Here is a 14,182-nt window from a genome sequence, read left to right as displayed (position 1 = left end):
CAATTCGTGAAGAATGAAAATACAGCATTCAAAAGAAACAGAAAATTTTGATTTGATTTGATTTATTTTACTTTGCGTTTTGTGCCTCTTGGCTAATTTGCGAAGATGGGGATGAGTGATGAAATGATGAAATTGATGAATGGACATTCACAAACAACCATGCCCGAGCGGGATTCGAACCCGGGACTCTTAGCGTCGCAGCGTGATGTGCTAACCACTCAGCTGCAGGGTCTGGCGGAACAGAAAATACCAGTTTGATGCAACCTAATATGTAGTAAACAATTCGCGATCATGCTACTGAGAAAAGTGTTTCCATAGGAAGTAGAATCCTCGTTTGCAAAGCGATAGTGTTAATCACAACGTTATAGGCGTTAAGGTTAAAACAAAGTAAAGTTACCCCGTGCTTATTGCACCAGGCCATGAAGGTAGGGCCCAGCATATTCACGATCTCGGCTGTTGTGGAGGTGATGTGATCAACCCTGCGTTCCGGCTGCCCTTACTCCTTAGGTTCCTATTTATTAGAGGCTGGGTGAACACCAAAGTCGCTTTATAGAGGAATAATGTCTGAAATATTCGCATCTGATATTAGCCACCTCGGGAATCGAACTCTGATCTCCCGGTTCATACGGCACGTAGCGGTAGGTACGATTTTCTCCAGAGAAGAATAGAAGAAAGAGAGGTTATCAGAGCCCCATCTTTTGGCATTTTCCTGAAGTATAATTACGTCACTTTATTTTCCATTTCACAATTGCACCCAAGTGACAAATAAGGCATCCCTCTCACCCCAAAGCTTGAAAATCAAAATCTGTTTCAGACTCGGTACAGAACAGTCGCCTACAATACCATGCAAGCAAATAAAACCATCTCTACATGACTCAATGTTTTGTTCTTTTATATTTTTGTACGTTTTTTTGGCACTCCTCTCACAACACACCGAAAATTACACACAATCCCCTAAAAGAACATTTCTTTAACCTTCTTGGGAAAGATTCATTCTCCAAGAAGCCATCAACATTGAGCAAGCCCAGACACCTGGCAATGTTCTTTACACTTCCTCATCCTCCCAAAGTAACTAGGCTTACCTCAGACAGGAATTACAAACTAACGGGTGTTTCAACAGAAACGCCGTGATTTCAAATTACCCTAAAAAAAATATTTAGTAAATTCACAGTAATAATTTGTATATGTTATGATTGACAAAAGTCTAAAATTTAATTTAATTTTTATCTGTGTTTCTCAGGTGTTTGTAGTACAGTAATGCAGGACAGGAGACTTTCACTGCAGGAGAAGATTCAGTTGGTGACCTGGTTTATTGAGTCACACTCTCTTGTTTCTGTCCAACAACGGTTCCGGCTGGAGAATACGTGTGCATGGGCACCATCAACTGTCTATTTGGGGAGATGTTATCAATTCAACAAGACTGGGAATGTTACAGGACATCAAAAAAGAGGACCCAAACCGACAGAGGGAACAGGCGAGCATATTAATGCAGTGCGACGATCTCTTTTGAACAGTCCGACAAGAAAATCATTGCGACGTTTGTCTGCAGAATCCGGACTATCCCTAACATCCTGTTGGCGTATTCTTCGAAAGGACCTAAACATGTTTCCTTACAAAATCCAAATTCTTCAAGCTTTAACAGATGCCGGAAAAAAGACTCCGACTAGATTTTGCAAACCAGTTTAGTGCCTTAATTGCAGACTACCTGATCGAAAACTTGTAGTGTGCATATGAAACTTACTTTTATACGGTCAAGTGAACAAACAGAATGTCAGATTTTCGGCAACAATCCACATGAAACGATGAAGACACCTCTGTACGCACAAAAGGTTTTGGTATGGTGTGCTATATCGAAACGTGGCTTGATTGGACCTTTCTTTTTTTATGGCTACGTCACATCAGAAAATTATTTGCAAATTCATTCATTCATTCATTCATTGTTTTCTGCCTAATTGGCAGGTTTTTCACTGCAATCTCCAGCTTTCCCTGTTCTCAGCCTTACGCTTCGTAATAGCATACGACCCAGTTAATTTAATATCATCCATAAGCTGATATCTCTTTCTTCCACGGACTTTTCTTCCTTCAACCATTCCCTCCAAGGCATCTCTTAGCAGGCAGTTTCTTCTTAGACAGTGTCCTAACCAGTTTCTTTTCCTCTTCTTGATGGTCTCCAGTATAGATCTTTTTTCACCAACTCTTTTCAGTACGGCTTCGTTTCTTACCTTGTCTGTCCATTTTACGCGCTCCATTTTTCGCCATGTCCACATTTCAAAAGCTTCGAGTCGTTTCTCTTCATTTCTTCTCAACGTCCAGGTTTCTGCACCATATAGTGCTACACTCCACACAAAACATTTCACTAATCTCTTCCTTAGACCTATGTCCATGGGTCCACAAAAAACATTTTTTCTTCTATTGAAAGCTTCTTTTGCTATTGCGATTCTCATTTTCACTTCTTGGTTGCAGCTCATGTCACTGCTTATAGTGCATCCGAGGTACTTGAAGCTATCCACTTGCTGGATTCTTTCACTGTTTGCTCTCACATTAATATTCCTTGGTTTCCGTCCTATAACCATTGCCTTTGTCTTCTTTACATTAATCTTCATTCCATACTGCTCACAGCTGCTGTTTAACTCTTCTAACATACTATTTATGGTTATTTCATCCTCAGCGAATAATGCCATGTCATCAGCAAATCTTATGCAGGTTATTCTTCTTCCTCCCAATTTGACACCTCCTGTGCCCTGGAAACAAGTTTTCACTATATCTTCTAAATAGATATTAAACAAAGTAGGCGATAGGCAGCATCCTTGTCGTACTCCTCTTCCAATTTCACAGCCTTCTGTCATTTCGTCTCCTGTTCTCACTTTAACTCGTTGATTCATGTATAAGTTGCTTAGAAGTCTTCTCTCTTTCCAATCTACACCAATTTTCTTCAGAATTTCTAAAAGTTTAACCCAATTCACTCTATCAAAGGCTTTCTCCAGGTCTACAAATACTACAAACACCTCCTTTCCTTTCTCTAAATATCTTTCCCCAATGGTCCTCAGTAAACCAATTGCATCCCTTGTACCTCTTCCTTTCCTGAAACCAAACTGTTCTTCCTCTAACTCGCCACTGACCTTCGAGTATAGGCGTCTGTTCAGAATTCTTAGAAGAATTTTTGCCGAGTGAGATATCAAGCTGATTGTCCTGTACTCAGAACATTTTCTGGCATTGCTTTTCTTCTGCAGAGGTACCAAAACAGTCTCCGTGAAATCTTGTGGCCAATCCCCTTTCTCATAGATTTCATTGCATAAGTGCAATATTTCTCTTTTTCCATCTCCCAGGCATTTGATAAGTTCAACAGGAATTTCATCAGTGCCCGTTGCTTTCCCATTCCTCATTTCTTTAAGTGCTTGCTCAAATTCTTCATTCAGGATATAGTATCCTTTCTCATCATCAGGCACGTCGTCTTCATTTTCTACATTCAGACTGTCTGGGCGATTCTCTTTCTGGTAGAGCTCTTCAACGTACTTTCCCCACACATTCGATATTCCTTTTTTGTCTGTGATTTCACATCCTTCCTCGTCTTCTATCATCCACATTGTTTTCCATTTCTTCTTTTGGAAGCCCAAGCAGTTTACTTCACGATACATCAAGTCATACCTTCCTCTTTTTTCCAGTTCTTCAATTTCTTCACATTTTTGTTTCATCCATTGTTCTTTTGCCCTGTCAGTTTCTCTTCTTAGCTGGTTATTCAGTATCTTGTAATTATGTCTTCCCTCTTCTGTATTTACATTCTTCCATTTTCTCCGTTCCTCCATTTTTTCCAGCATACTTTCAGTAATCCATGGTTTCTTTGCACTTTTCCTTTCCCTGTAGCCTATTGTTTCATCCACTGCCTTCTGTAAGCAGCTTTTTATTCCATCCCACATCTCATCCTTATTGTTACAACTAGCTTTAAACTTATTATAGTTTCCTTGGAAATGTTCTGCAAATTTTTGTCTTTCGTCTTCTTCCCTTAGCTTCTCTAAGTGGGGTTTCTTGCTCACCTGGTTTTGGGTTATCTTCTTCAATGTAAGATTGAGATCTCCTATTAGCAAGATGTGGTCTGAATTAATGTCAGCTCCTGGCAATGTCTTCGCATTTTTCAAACAATTTCGAAATCTTTCTTGTACCAGTATGTAATCTATCTGGTATCTTTTACAATCTCTTGGACATATCCAGGTGTACCTCCTTCTCTTATGTTGCTGGACAGTGTGTTTCCAACAATTAGAGAGTTTCTTTTACAGAAATTTACCAGGCTTTCCCCTCTCTCATTTCTCTCGCCTAATCCATATCTTCCTACTGTACTTCCATCCTGCCTTTCTCCTACTACAGCATTCCAATCACCCATTACGATAATGCACGATCCCTTTCTCTCTTTTTCCATCAATTCCTCTATCTTCTCATAGTTTTCCTCCACTTCTTCTTCTGACAACCCACTATGTGGCATATACACTTGAATTAACACTAAGTCTTTCTTCTTTCCTTGAAGTTTCACCATTATAATCCTGTCATCTACATAACGCACTGCTATAACTTTATGTTTCACACGTGGTCCTAGCACTATTCCCACACCACGATTTCCTTGTTGATCACCTCCAGAATAAAACATCTTGACGCAGGAATACTTCATTCCTGGTCTTCGTCGGAAACGTTGTCCAATTCGTGAGCATTGGTTCCAGCAAGACGGAGCTAGGCCGCATACAACTGAACCTGTCCTGACCTTCCTCCACTCAACAATCGTGTAATTTCAAATAGCTACACACATTTCTTTCAAAATGGTTTAGAGTGGCCTCCAACTAGTCCTGATTTAAACCCATGTGACTATTTCTTGTGGGGTTTCCTAAAGCAGGAAGTTTTCAAACGAGGTTCGCGATCACTAGATGATTTGAAAGCAAACATCGAACAGTGTACTGCACAAGTTAGTCGTGCAACTCTTGGTCAGGTATTTGACAACATGTGCAACCGGGTGAGAGAAGTGATAAATCGTCAAGGCGGACATTTCGAATATGTTTTCCATTAAACTTATGGGTTTTCTCTATCACATTATGTATTTTTGTGTGGTTATAATAAATATTTTAAAATGCCATTTGAAATCACGGCGTTTCTGTTGAAACACCCTGTACAAAAACGAGCAGGCCTCATATCCGGGATGGTATATTTTCAGGGGTCCCTACCTTTTGCTTCCTTTACATGATAATTGCAAACACAACGTGGTCCGTAATACTACTCTTTACATTTATCATTTTGTAGTTACACAGTAAGAGGAAAAAAGAATGGGTTCGGTAATTCTATTATGTAATGCTATCTTAGTTTCTGTCAATTTTCATGTATTTCCAGGTGAAATGCATGAAACTCTCGGCACTCCAGCACGTAACGCAATCTTATTGTTGCGTCGGGATCGAACCAGAGACCCTGAATCGTCTCTTGGGTGACGTAGCTATTCATCAATCATCTACCGAAAGTCATTACTCGCTTGGCCTAAACTATGATGTGCGAGAGGTTGCACTCTAGAAGAGTGGCAAGAATTGACACGTACCATAAATGGGTGTTATATTCTCTACGACTGAACCGATATGGACATTGTTAGAAAAAGGATCTTACTTGCCTCCCTAACGGATGATGATTACTCCCGCAGATTGTCCTTTCAATGATGGCGGTCACATATCTGACCTCCCTGTCAGATTTCACTCCGCTCACTCCTCACTGTCCAAAAACTGTTTTACAACTCCCACGTTCTCCCCACTCTCCACACTCATCGACTCCCGTCTCTCACCATGAACTCTAATCGACTGCCTCCTAACGTTTTGCGTAATTTCTTCTTAAGCATTCCTTTGTCTGTTTCCTGTTTGGTTAAGGATAACAGCTTACCTGTCACTTTTACCCAACGCCTTGGGGACGATACGATACCTACCGTCCCAATAAGTTAAGGAGGGAACTACAAAAACCCTTTCCTGCTTCCCCAAAAATAGGCAATAGCTAGGTTGGATAGTTCAATGAATTAACTAACATATGTTCTAACTACGCACTGATAGTGGCAAACGACAAGTTTCGCACTTCAAAACCTACAACTAGAATTACATCCTGTCAGTTGAAAGCAAAATGTATTTGTTTGCTTCCACCTCCTTATGTTTATAGATCATTACTAGCATCATACGCCAACGTTTTCACGGAAATAGTAATGTTCAATTTGATTCTCATCTGTTACTATTGCCCTCTGTCTTTCAGCGCATCATGTATCTGCATCAAGATAATTACCCAACCTCATTATGAGAGCACTGTCACTGAAGATTTAAAAAAAGCGGAAGGTGAGCGTCAGCTTTATCCCAAAGTGTCGCGAATGTTTGGCCAAAAACGGAGTTGTGCTTGGCCATCCACCCTATTCTCCTGAATTGGCTCCTGCAGAATTTTGGCTGTTTCCAAAATTCAAGTTGGTCATGAAAGGAGGACATCCAAAAGCTTGCGAGACCGCTTCTGAAGAGAATTCATGCAGAGAACTGCCAGGACTGCTTCAAACAGTTGTCCAAACGTTTCCAGCGATGTATTGATTCAAAAGGAAACTAATTTGAATAAAAAATAATGAAAAAATAACATAAATATCGCCTTGTGTTTCATTTCGGGTCAGTCACCTTTTCACTGGGAAAAACTGTGTATAACCTGCACCCAATACTGAATTTATCCAGGTAAAACAAAGAAACCAAGTTTCGTTGAAAAAGTAACGAGTCATTTGACTCCCCCAACAGTGAATAAAATCTGTTTAAAACAAAAGCAAATACTATTTTATGTACTACTTACGCGTGCAGTACCTCCGCTCGTCCGAGCCATCACCGCAGTCGTTGATGGCGTCGCAGTAGCGACTGAGAGGGATGCAGTGTCCGTTGGCGCAGTGGAACTCGGACAGCCTGCAGGGGTTGTCAGAAGAAGTAACCAGCGACACGAAAATCAACAGAAGACCTCCACATCTGTACATCCTCAGTAGCCACGCTGGAAAGCAGAAAAAACATGTCTCAACACATAATTCTGTTATAAAGGTAATTCTTGCAAACGATAGGCACAAAAGCAGTAGAAAAAATCCCACCGACAGAGCAATAAATAAATGACTACACATAATTTCAAATCAACATAAATGACTAATAGAAAATGCACCAGCACAGCAGCAGCAACAGCAACAAGAGCAACAAAATTCTATCGGACCTCCGTGGTGTACATATAGGCTAGCACAGAGCCAATGGTCCCGTGTTCGAATCTTTGTAGGTGTCCCTTTATAGATTTCATCATATTTACTCATTCTCATCTTCTCCATTAGCGAAAAATTGGTAGAAAAGCGAAGTGAAATAATCCAACTCAACCAAACAGCAAAATTCTACCAGGTAATCATCAAACCAACAAACTTCTTCATTAGCAGAAGAATCAACAAATTTCTACAAAGAACTTCTTCATAAAAAAATAGGCATAAGTGACAGAAGACTTCTCAGAAACAGAACAATTGAAGAAGAATTTTCGAATACACGAAGGAATAAGAGGCAGGAACTTACTAACAGAATAATAAATAAATGTCCTGAAAGAATTCTTCAAAGCAATGGAAATCAGTAAAATAAAACAAAACCCTCACAAGAATAATTACAATGCTGCAAATAGAAAGGAATGAACAACATCAAGTTCCTCTCCAATAGAAAGGTTAACGAACTTACCCAAAGAATTCCTTCGGAACAATAGTCAAGTGTAACAGAAAACTTCTCACAAACACAACAAAGAATTCTTCAATTTAACAATAATAAGCGACAGAACAATAAATTCACGGCATAAAGAAACAATCAAAACAAGTTAACAATACTTTATTTCTTATTAAAGATATAAACTAATTGATTGTTACAAAAAAGATCTCCAAAATACTACTACAAAGAAGTCTTCAAACAAGAAAGGCTAGGGGGTTGAAGTGTATGGCGCCATGCACAGAGGGCAACATTCAACGCTATTGTTAAATACAACAAAATCAGAATATGCAACTGAGAAATTTACGCTTGGTACAGGTAAGGGGAAAAGGAAAACATACAAGGTGTTGTTACTCGACCATTTTCCCCAATGAATGGAGGAGCAACGTGGCTGCAGCCACCAGCCGTTTTCAGCAACGCCAACTGCTTCCCTCTGCCCACCCGCTTTCTCCCCTTCTCTACCGTTATGCGCGGCCTTGCTCCACAGATATCAGAGACAGAGTGTATGTTCTACGTTAGAGAAGAGGGAAAATCTATAATTACAGCATACTATTACTCGTGACTGAAGCAAATGACACTATTTCAAACAATTGTTTGAAAGAGGAATACCGTAACCACACACTGTTGGAACGATAGACGTAATTATAATACTTTACTCAACGACGCAGCGCAGAAAGGTTACAAGACTTTAAATTACAACATTGTGCTATATGCTCGAGACTAACGAAACATCCATCTTATGCTTTTTTATTATATTTTGTAAGACGTTATTGACGGATTTTTTGTGTTCTTGCGTGTTTTTTACATGAAGGTGACCGCATGCCGTGAAGGCGAATGGTCCAATGCATCGCGTTCAGAGGATGAAATCACCGCCATCTGGTGGGCAATCATCACGCCACGCCACCCACCGCAGCCACGTTTCGACATGAAATCTGACCGAAGGGGAAGTCGTTAATCTGGCTCACAACTACCCGGGTTGGCTGCACGAGCTGAATTGGCAGGCCCTGCTCCAAAAAACAACTTCCTAGGAGAAAACTGCAATTAAGGATGGAAATTCCAAAACATACGCTACACGTCGCCATTTAGTTTGGACAATCCTTTCTTTCTAATTCCTGTCCCAACATCTTTCTGACTGTAGTCTCCATGTGGAGATGTCCAGAGTTTTAGTTTAAAACATATTTTCCTTAATTTTTTGCTACAAGATTAGTGTTGACACGGGTCGTTATTTGGTAACTTTATACGATACTTGTGGGGTCTCCCCGATGGTAATGTGGTAAGGTCGTCGACTTGTAATCGAGGGTTCCGGGGTTCGATACCCGGTGGTATCGGATTCCACTTTAAACTGCAGGCCCAGTCCCGATTAGCCTATCTGTGCATAAAGTTAACTTAAAACTCTACACAGGAAAGCCACTATTCTCTAACATCCTCAGAAATTGGCCAAAATATTGAAGAAAAATAGCAACCATCGGCAAAGTTACAGAGATTCTAAAATAACAACAATACCTACTTGTCCAATAGCAAAGGACGTGTCAACTTGCGTCTATATTCAAGAAGCCATATTTTACATCTCATTCGTATATATTATTTCAAACGCACATGGAAAAACACCAAAGTAAATTTACAGTTTATTAAGACATTAAAACTTCCTATCTTGAAACAATTTGTCGTCCGCGGACTATTGTTGTCCAAACGTTTATCTCTTGCATACATGGCAACTACGTTTGCACATCTCATTCAAAATGGTAAGCAAATTATATCCATGAGATTTTTAAAGTCCTTGGAAACAACTTCATCTGGTTTAAAAAGCACCATGTCTTGTTGAAAAGGGTAGAAGTCCAGAAGTAAAGTGTCCTGGTCTCTCAGCTTTTCCAGCATGAAACAGCCTCCTGTACAAGTGCCAAGAGGTGTTTATCTGGTACCCTTTACAAATGTGGCAGTTTTGGTGTGTAGTGACAGGGATCCGCCATTAAATTGTTAGTTTTTCCTTAAAACAATATAAAATTCAACATGTATACATTTTTCTAAAATATATCTGTAAAAAGTGTACATGTTGCAATATTTGCGATTCGGCGTGAGAAGGGGTGAATGAAAATATATTTCCTTAATTCATTTACTTTAGCTGTACCCAAGGTACTTTTGATGCAACATCCACCACTTTTAATCCATTGGATGAAGAAAAGGAAGAAGTTTGGTAGGAAGGCAGATCAAGTAAAGTGTTCAGTAAAACTGAAAAAAGGTACTTTTTCCAATAGGACAACAGTAGACACGCTGTTGTAATTAACATTTGTATGTGGATTATTACATGATCTTGGAGGGGAGGGGAAGCGGATTGTCGCTATCATGGTTGAATTAACTGAACGAGTCATTTTGACCAGAAAATAACAATTACCCACATTTCAGTTCAATTGAACTGATATTTCGAAGTCATTTTACCAATTCGATTCGATACATATGAACACTATTCCGAAAGAAGCATTTTCGACGCTGCAATAGTAGCCAGCTCACAGACTCATTGACTCAAATCTCGCGCATGACGTCACCATACACATTCAGTGCCATCTACCAGCAGCTAACGATACTAAAAAAATAGTATAGAGGCAAAAAGTGGACCACATTTCAGCAAAACTTGAACACCTAAATCGACTCTAGAGGTGGAAGATTTGACCACACTTCCCGATACCATCCTCCGCAGGGGATAGAAGTGAATTTCAGTCAGCGACCCTATTACCCGCGAGAGGGTTTTTGAGGGAAATATATAGCTGACATTTTTTAAAAGCTGATAAGGAATGACAGCATTCCGTTCCTCTCTGATCTGTTGAGCTCCAGGCGAAAAATCCCTCCGCGCTCAGTTTCTTTCTGCAATAAATCGTCGTGCCCGAGTGGGCGAGGTAACCCTTCACATATATTTTAACGGTATACGAGGGCTGTCCAAAAATTTCGCAGACTTCATCTCCGTCCAAGGTTCATGCGCAGTAATATCTCTGCTGACAGGGGTTCTGTAAAAAAATGATTTGTATGTACTATGAGATCCTATACATCCACAAGAGAAAGAGAAAGTAAGGTAGACATATACAATAAAGAAAAAGTGTACGTCTGGAACATTATTGGATATTCTGAACCTCTCTTGTGAATGTCTGAAAGCATTTCAAGTATTGGATCTCATAAATATTGAACAGTTAAAACAAAAGTAAGGTCGAAAAATACCAGAAGTTTGCTCTAAATAAATATTAATTTCCATCTTTTTTTTAAATATGAAGATAAGGATTTCATTAGGATGATACAACTTTGTACTGAAAGTGTCTATGAACATTAGCGCACAATTAGAGATATGAAATTACATTAACTTCCTTTTGAAGAACATTTTTTAAAATATAAATTCTTAATAGTCTTAACTAGAAATAAGCTAAAACATGGATATATGTTTGCTATACTCATATTTGCGCCATCTTTTAATCTTAATATGAAGAGATAAAGCTATCTGTACATTGTAACATACCGTGAAGCCATATCGGGAAATGTGCGGGTAGGGAGGAGCCCACACATTTAAATTCTCAGCCATATTTGGAGTTGTGATCAGCAGCACGCTTCGGCTGTCTTTGCCTGCTAGGTGACCATTTATTAGATCATCCATAAATATACAAGTAGTGTCACATAAGTAACTGCTTATGACTAAATTAGCAATGTGATGTCTGTAGAGATGTTCTACTGTAGTAATCTGAGGCTTGAATTGTACGGAACATATTTGATGCACGGCTGTACAGGGAAGTGTTTGTCATTTACAGGAAAATGGAAAGACGTAAGAAGTTCTCCAACCAGTGTTTTATGAACTTGATAAAAATATTTCGCACAACTTGCCTCTTTAATCTATCTCATCTAGACAATTTCCATTTCTTTGAGATTAAGAAAGAAAAATATCTTCTGGAAGACAAAAATGAAGCAATACAAATGCTAATTAGTGTATAATTGGTTCCTCCCTCCATTCGCTTCTCTTGTGGAATTCAATAACGGAACCAATCAGAATGCCGAAGATATTCACACCAGGAACGTCGTCTCTAGCTGGATTCCACGTTGTGAATTCTTCCCTTTGGCGAGGAGTGAGTCAGTTCTGAGGGATTCTCAATGAGCAGCTCATCAAGAATGGTTCATTCGATTCCATCATTCCTGCTCTGAAAGACTTAGAACCGGTCTCTGGTCCTGTTATGTAGCAACATTGCTTACAATTGGTTACAAGGCCTGGAAAACATTTGTCACAGTTATGGGAATTCCTCAGTTCTGTCAACATGACAAACCTGGCGTCTCCTTCTGCAGTGACTGTATATATAGCTATACGGCATTACTAACTCTGTTGCTTTCTCGCCAATAAGTCACGTGGAAACTGTTGGCGATGTAGTCACGTCTGCTGCTGTGGTGGAAAGGCAACAGCCTTTTGCCTCTTACCCTACAGCAGTGATGTGTCTTACACTATAAGTTTACGTCTACATGCGTTGTATACACGTAATCTACGCGTAGATTACATTGGAATGTAAATTTACATAGACTACGTAATCTAAAGCACATTGAAATTTATTTTAAAGGCTTTCATTAAAGGAAAGTGACATTTTCAGATTTATTTGTTCCTAACAAACTGACAAGAATTCTATTTACAACAAAATTTATCTCTTCTCTTTCTATCATCAACTGTGAAAAGCTAAATTATACGAAAAAAAGAACAGATGTAAGTCGTGGGGTGAAAGTAGTTTTTCTTCCACAAACACTAGAGTATTTCCTATATTGTGTATTTCTTCGGTGAGAAATTGTTCGGAATTGTAGAGAAGAGTACACAAGTTCTCCTTCACCAATCAGCAACTGATACGCAGTAATTTTGTTTTACCTACAGCGCTCTTTTTTAAGTCATCTCATCATCTTTCGCCATGTTGTTTACATAGATTACATTATCTACGTGCATAAAATAGTCTACGTGTAGAAAGTGGACTATGGTTGTTTACGCTTATAGGCGCACATACAATATATATATATATATATATATATATATATATATATATATATATATATATATATATAATAGTTTATTTTATTATAAGTGTTGAGCACAGTATGAAACCTAATACTGCTTTAAGTAAAATATAAATGTACAAAGTTACACGAATAAAATACATAAGCAGTAGATGTAGAATAACATAACATAACAAGTTAGCATATTTAAGCTTCAAGTTACAGTTTTCAACAAGATCTATTATATATCTGATACTAATAATTGTTTATTGTTATATAATATTGTGCAATTAACTGTGTGTTGTTCTAATAATAATAATCAACATATTTATTTAAGTGATGATAACGATTAAACAACCAGGTATAGCACTATGTCAAAATCGGTTATACAAAATTAGAAAATTGAATACATAATTATAAAATAAAACAGTGGATCCTACAATCTTATACATCATCATTAATTAAAATTGTAGGTTTCAACAAGATCAGCTACTAAACCTCTGGCCTTGTTTAGGCATGTGAGAATTGAGATATACCTATGGGAATATCTGGGAATTTTATAAGCTATATTATTCAAAAAGTATTCACTGTCAACTTGGAACGTTAATATCTTCTCTACAAAATTTATCCTTTTCATTTTTCTTCTTTCTTCTAAGGTAAACACATTCAACTGTGTTAACCATTCAGAGTAATGTTGGTCATTATTATTATTATTATTATTAATGCCTTGTTTTAAATGGCGGAGTTAAGGCCGTACAAGGCCTTTTCTTCCACTCAACCATACATTTAAAATTATACATTATTACACAAAGTACACGAAGTCATTTCACATAGGTCCACACACACACATTATACTCATACACACAAGTCTTAAAGCCCTGAATATTAACACACAAAATACAAAAAATATATAATACACAAAAAACTAAATATCGAATGAAAGAATGCAAAATTTAAAATTGTATTTAAGTAACTGCAAGGTATTTTAAGAATTCGTTCACTTGCACATGCTTTTTAGTCTGCTTGACAGGGGAAGATCTAACGACTACTCTGAAGAGAGTGGCGAACACGTCTGCTAAAGGAACCAACGGAGCTTACTGCTCTAGTGCTTTCTGGCAACTGATTCCATAGTCTTACAGCCGATACGGAGAAAGAGTTGGAGAAGAAGTTTGATCTGTGGACGGGGATAGAGAGAACTGAGGAGCTGCGTGATCTGGTGTCGCGATCGTGAAATTCGTGAAGAAATTGGAAGCGAGAGAGGAGATAGGAAGGTGACTTGAGGTTGAGAACTTTGTAAAGTAAAATCAGAGTGTGCAGCGTTCGTCTTTCTTGCATACGTAGCCACCCCAATTTGAGAAAATAAGGTGATAGGTGGTCCCAATATTTTAAATTAAAAATGTATCGTACGCAGGCATTTTGAACACTCTGCAGACGTCTAGCTGACTCACCTGTTA

The 14,182-nt window shown here is 38.6% G+C and overlaps 1 protein-coding gene across 1 annotated transcript in view; it reads right to left on the bottom strand.

Annotated features, from left to right (window-relative positions):
* The window catches only part of LOC145998852 (cubilin), a 371,861-nt gene that overhangs the window by 60,050 nt on the left and 297,629 nt on the right, over nucleotides 1–14,182 (bottom strand). The window contains exon 3 of the mRNA XM_083135525.1: nucleotides 6,820–7,008. Coding sequence (XP_082991651.1) covers nucleotides 6,820–6,994 — 175 coding nt within the window. The 5' untranslated portion in view covers nucleotides 6,995–7,008. The remainder of the gene's footprint in view (nucleotides 1–6,819; nucleotides 7,009–14,182) is intronic.

The sequence above is a fragment of the Lepisma saccharinum genome, chromosome 14 (assembly GCF_977018435.1).
Source record: "Lepisma saccharinum chromosome 14, izLepSacc3.1, whole genome shotgun sequence".
Taxonomy (NCBI): domain Eukaryota; kingdom Metazoa; phylum Arthropoda; class Insecta; order Zygentoma; family Lepismatidae; genus Lepisma; species Lepisma saccharinum.
Note: the sequence above shows the minus strand (reverse complement) of the source record. Positions and strands in the feature narration are given on the sequence as shown.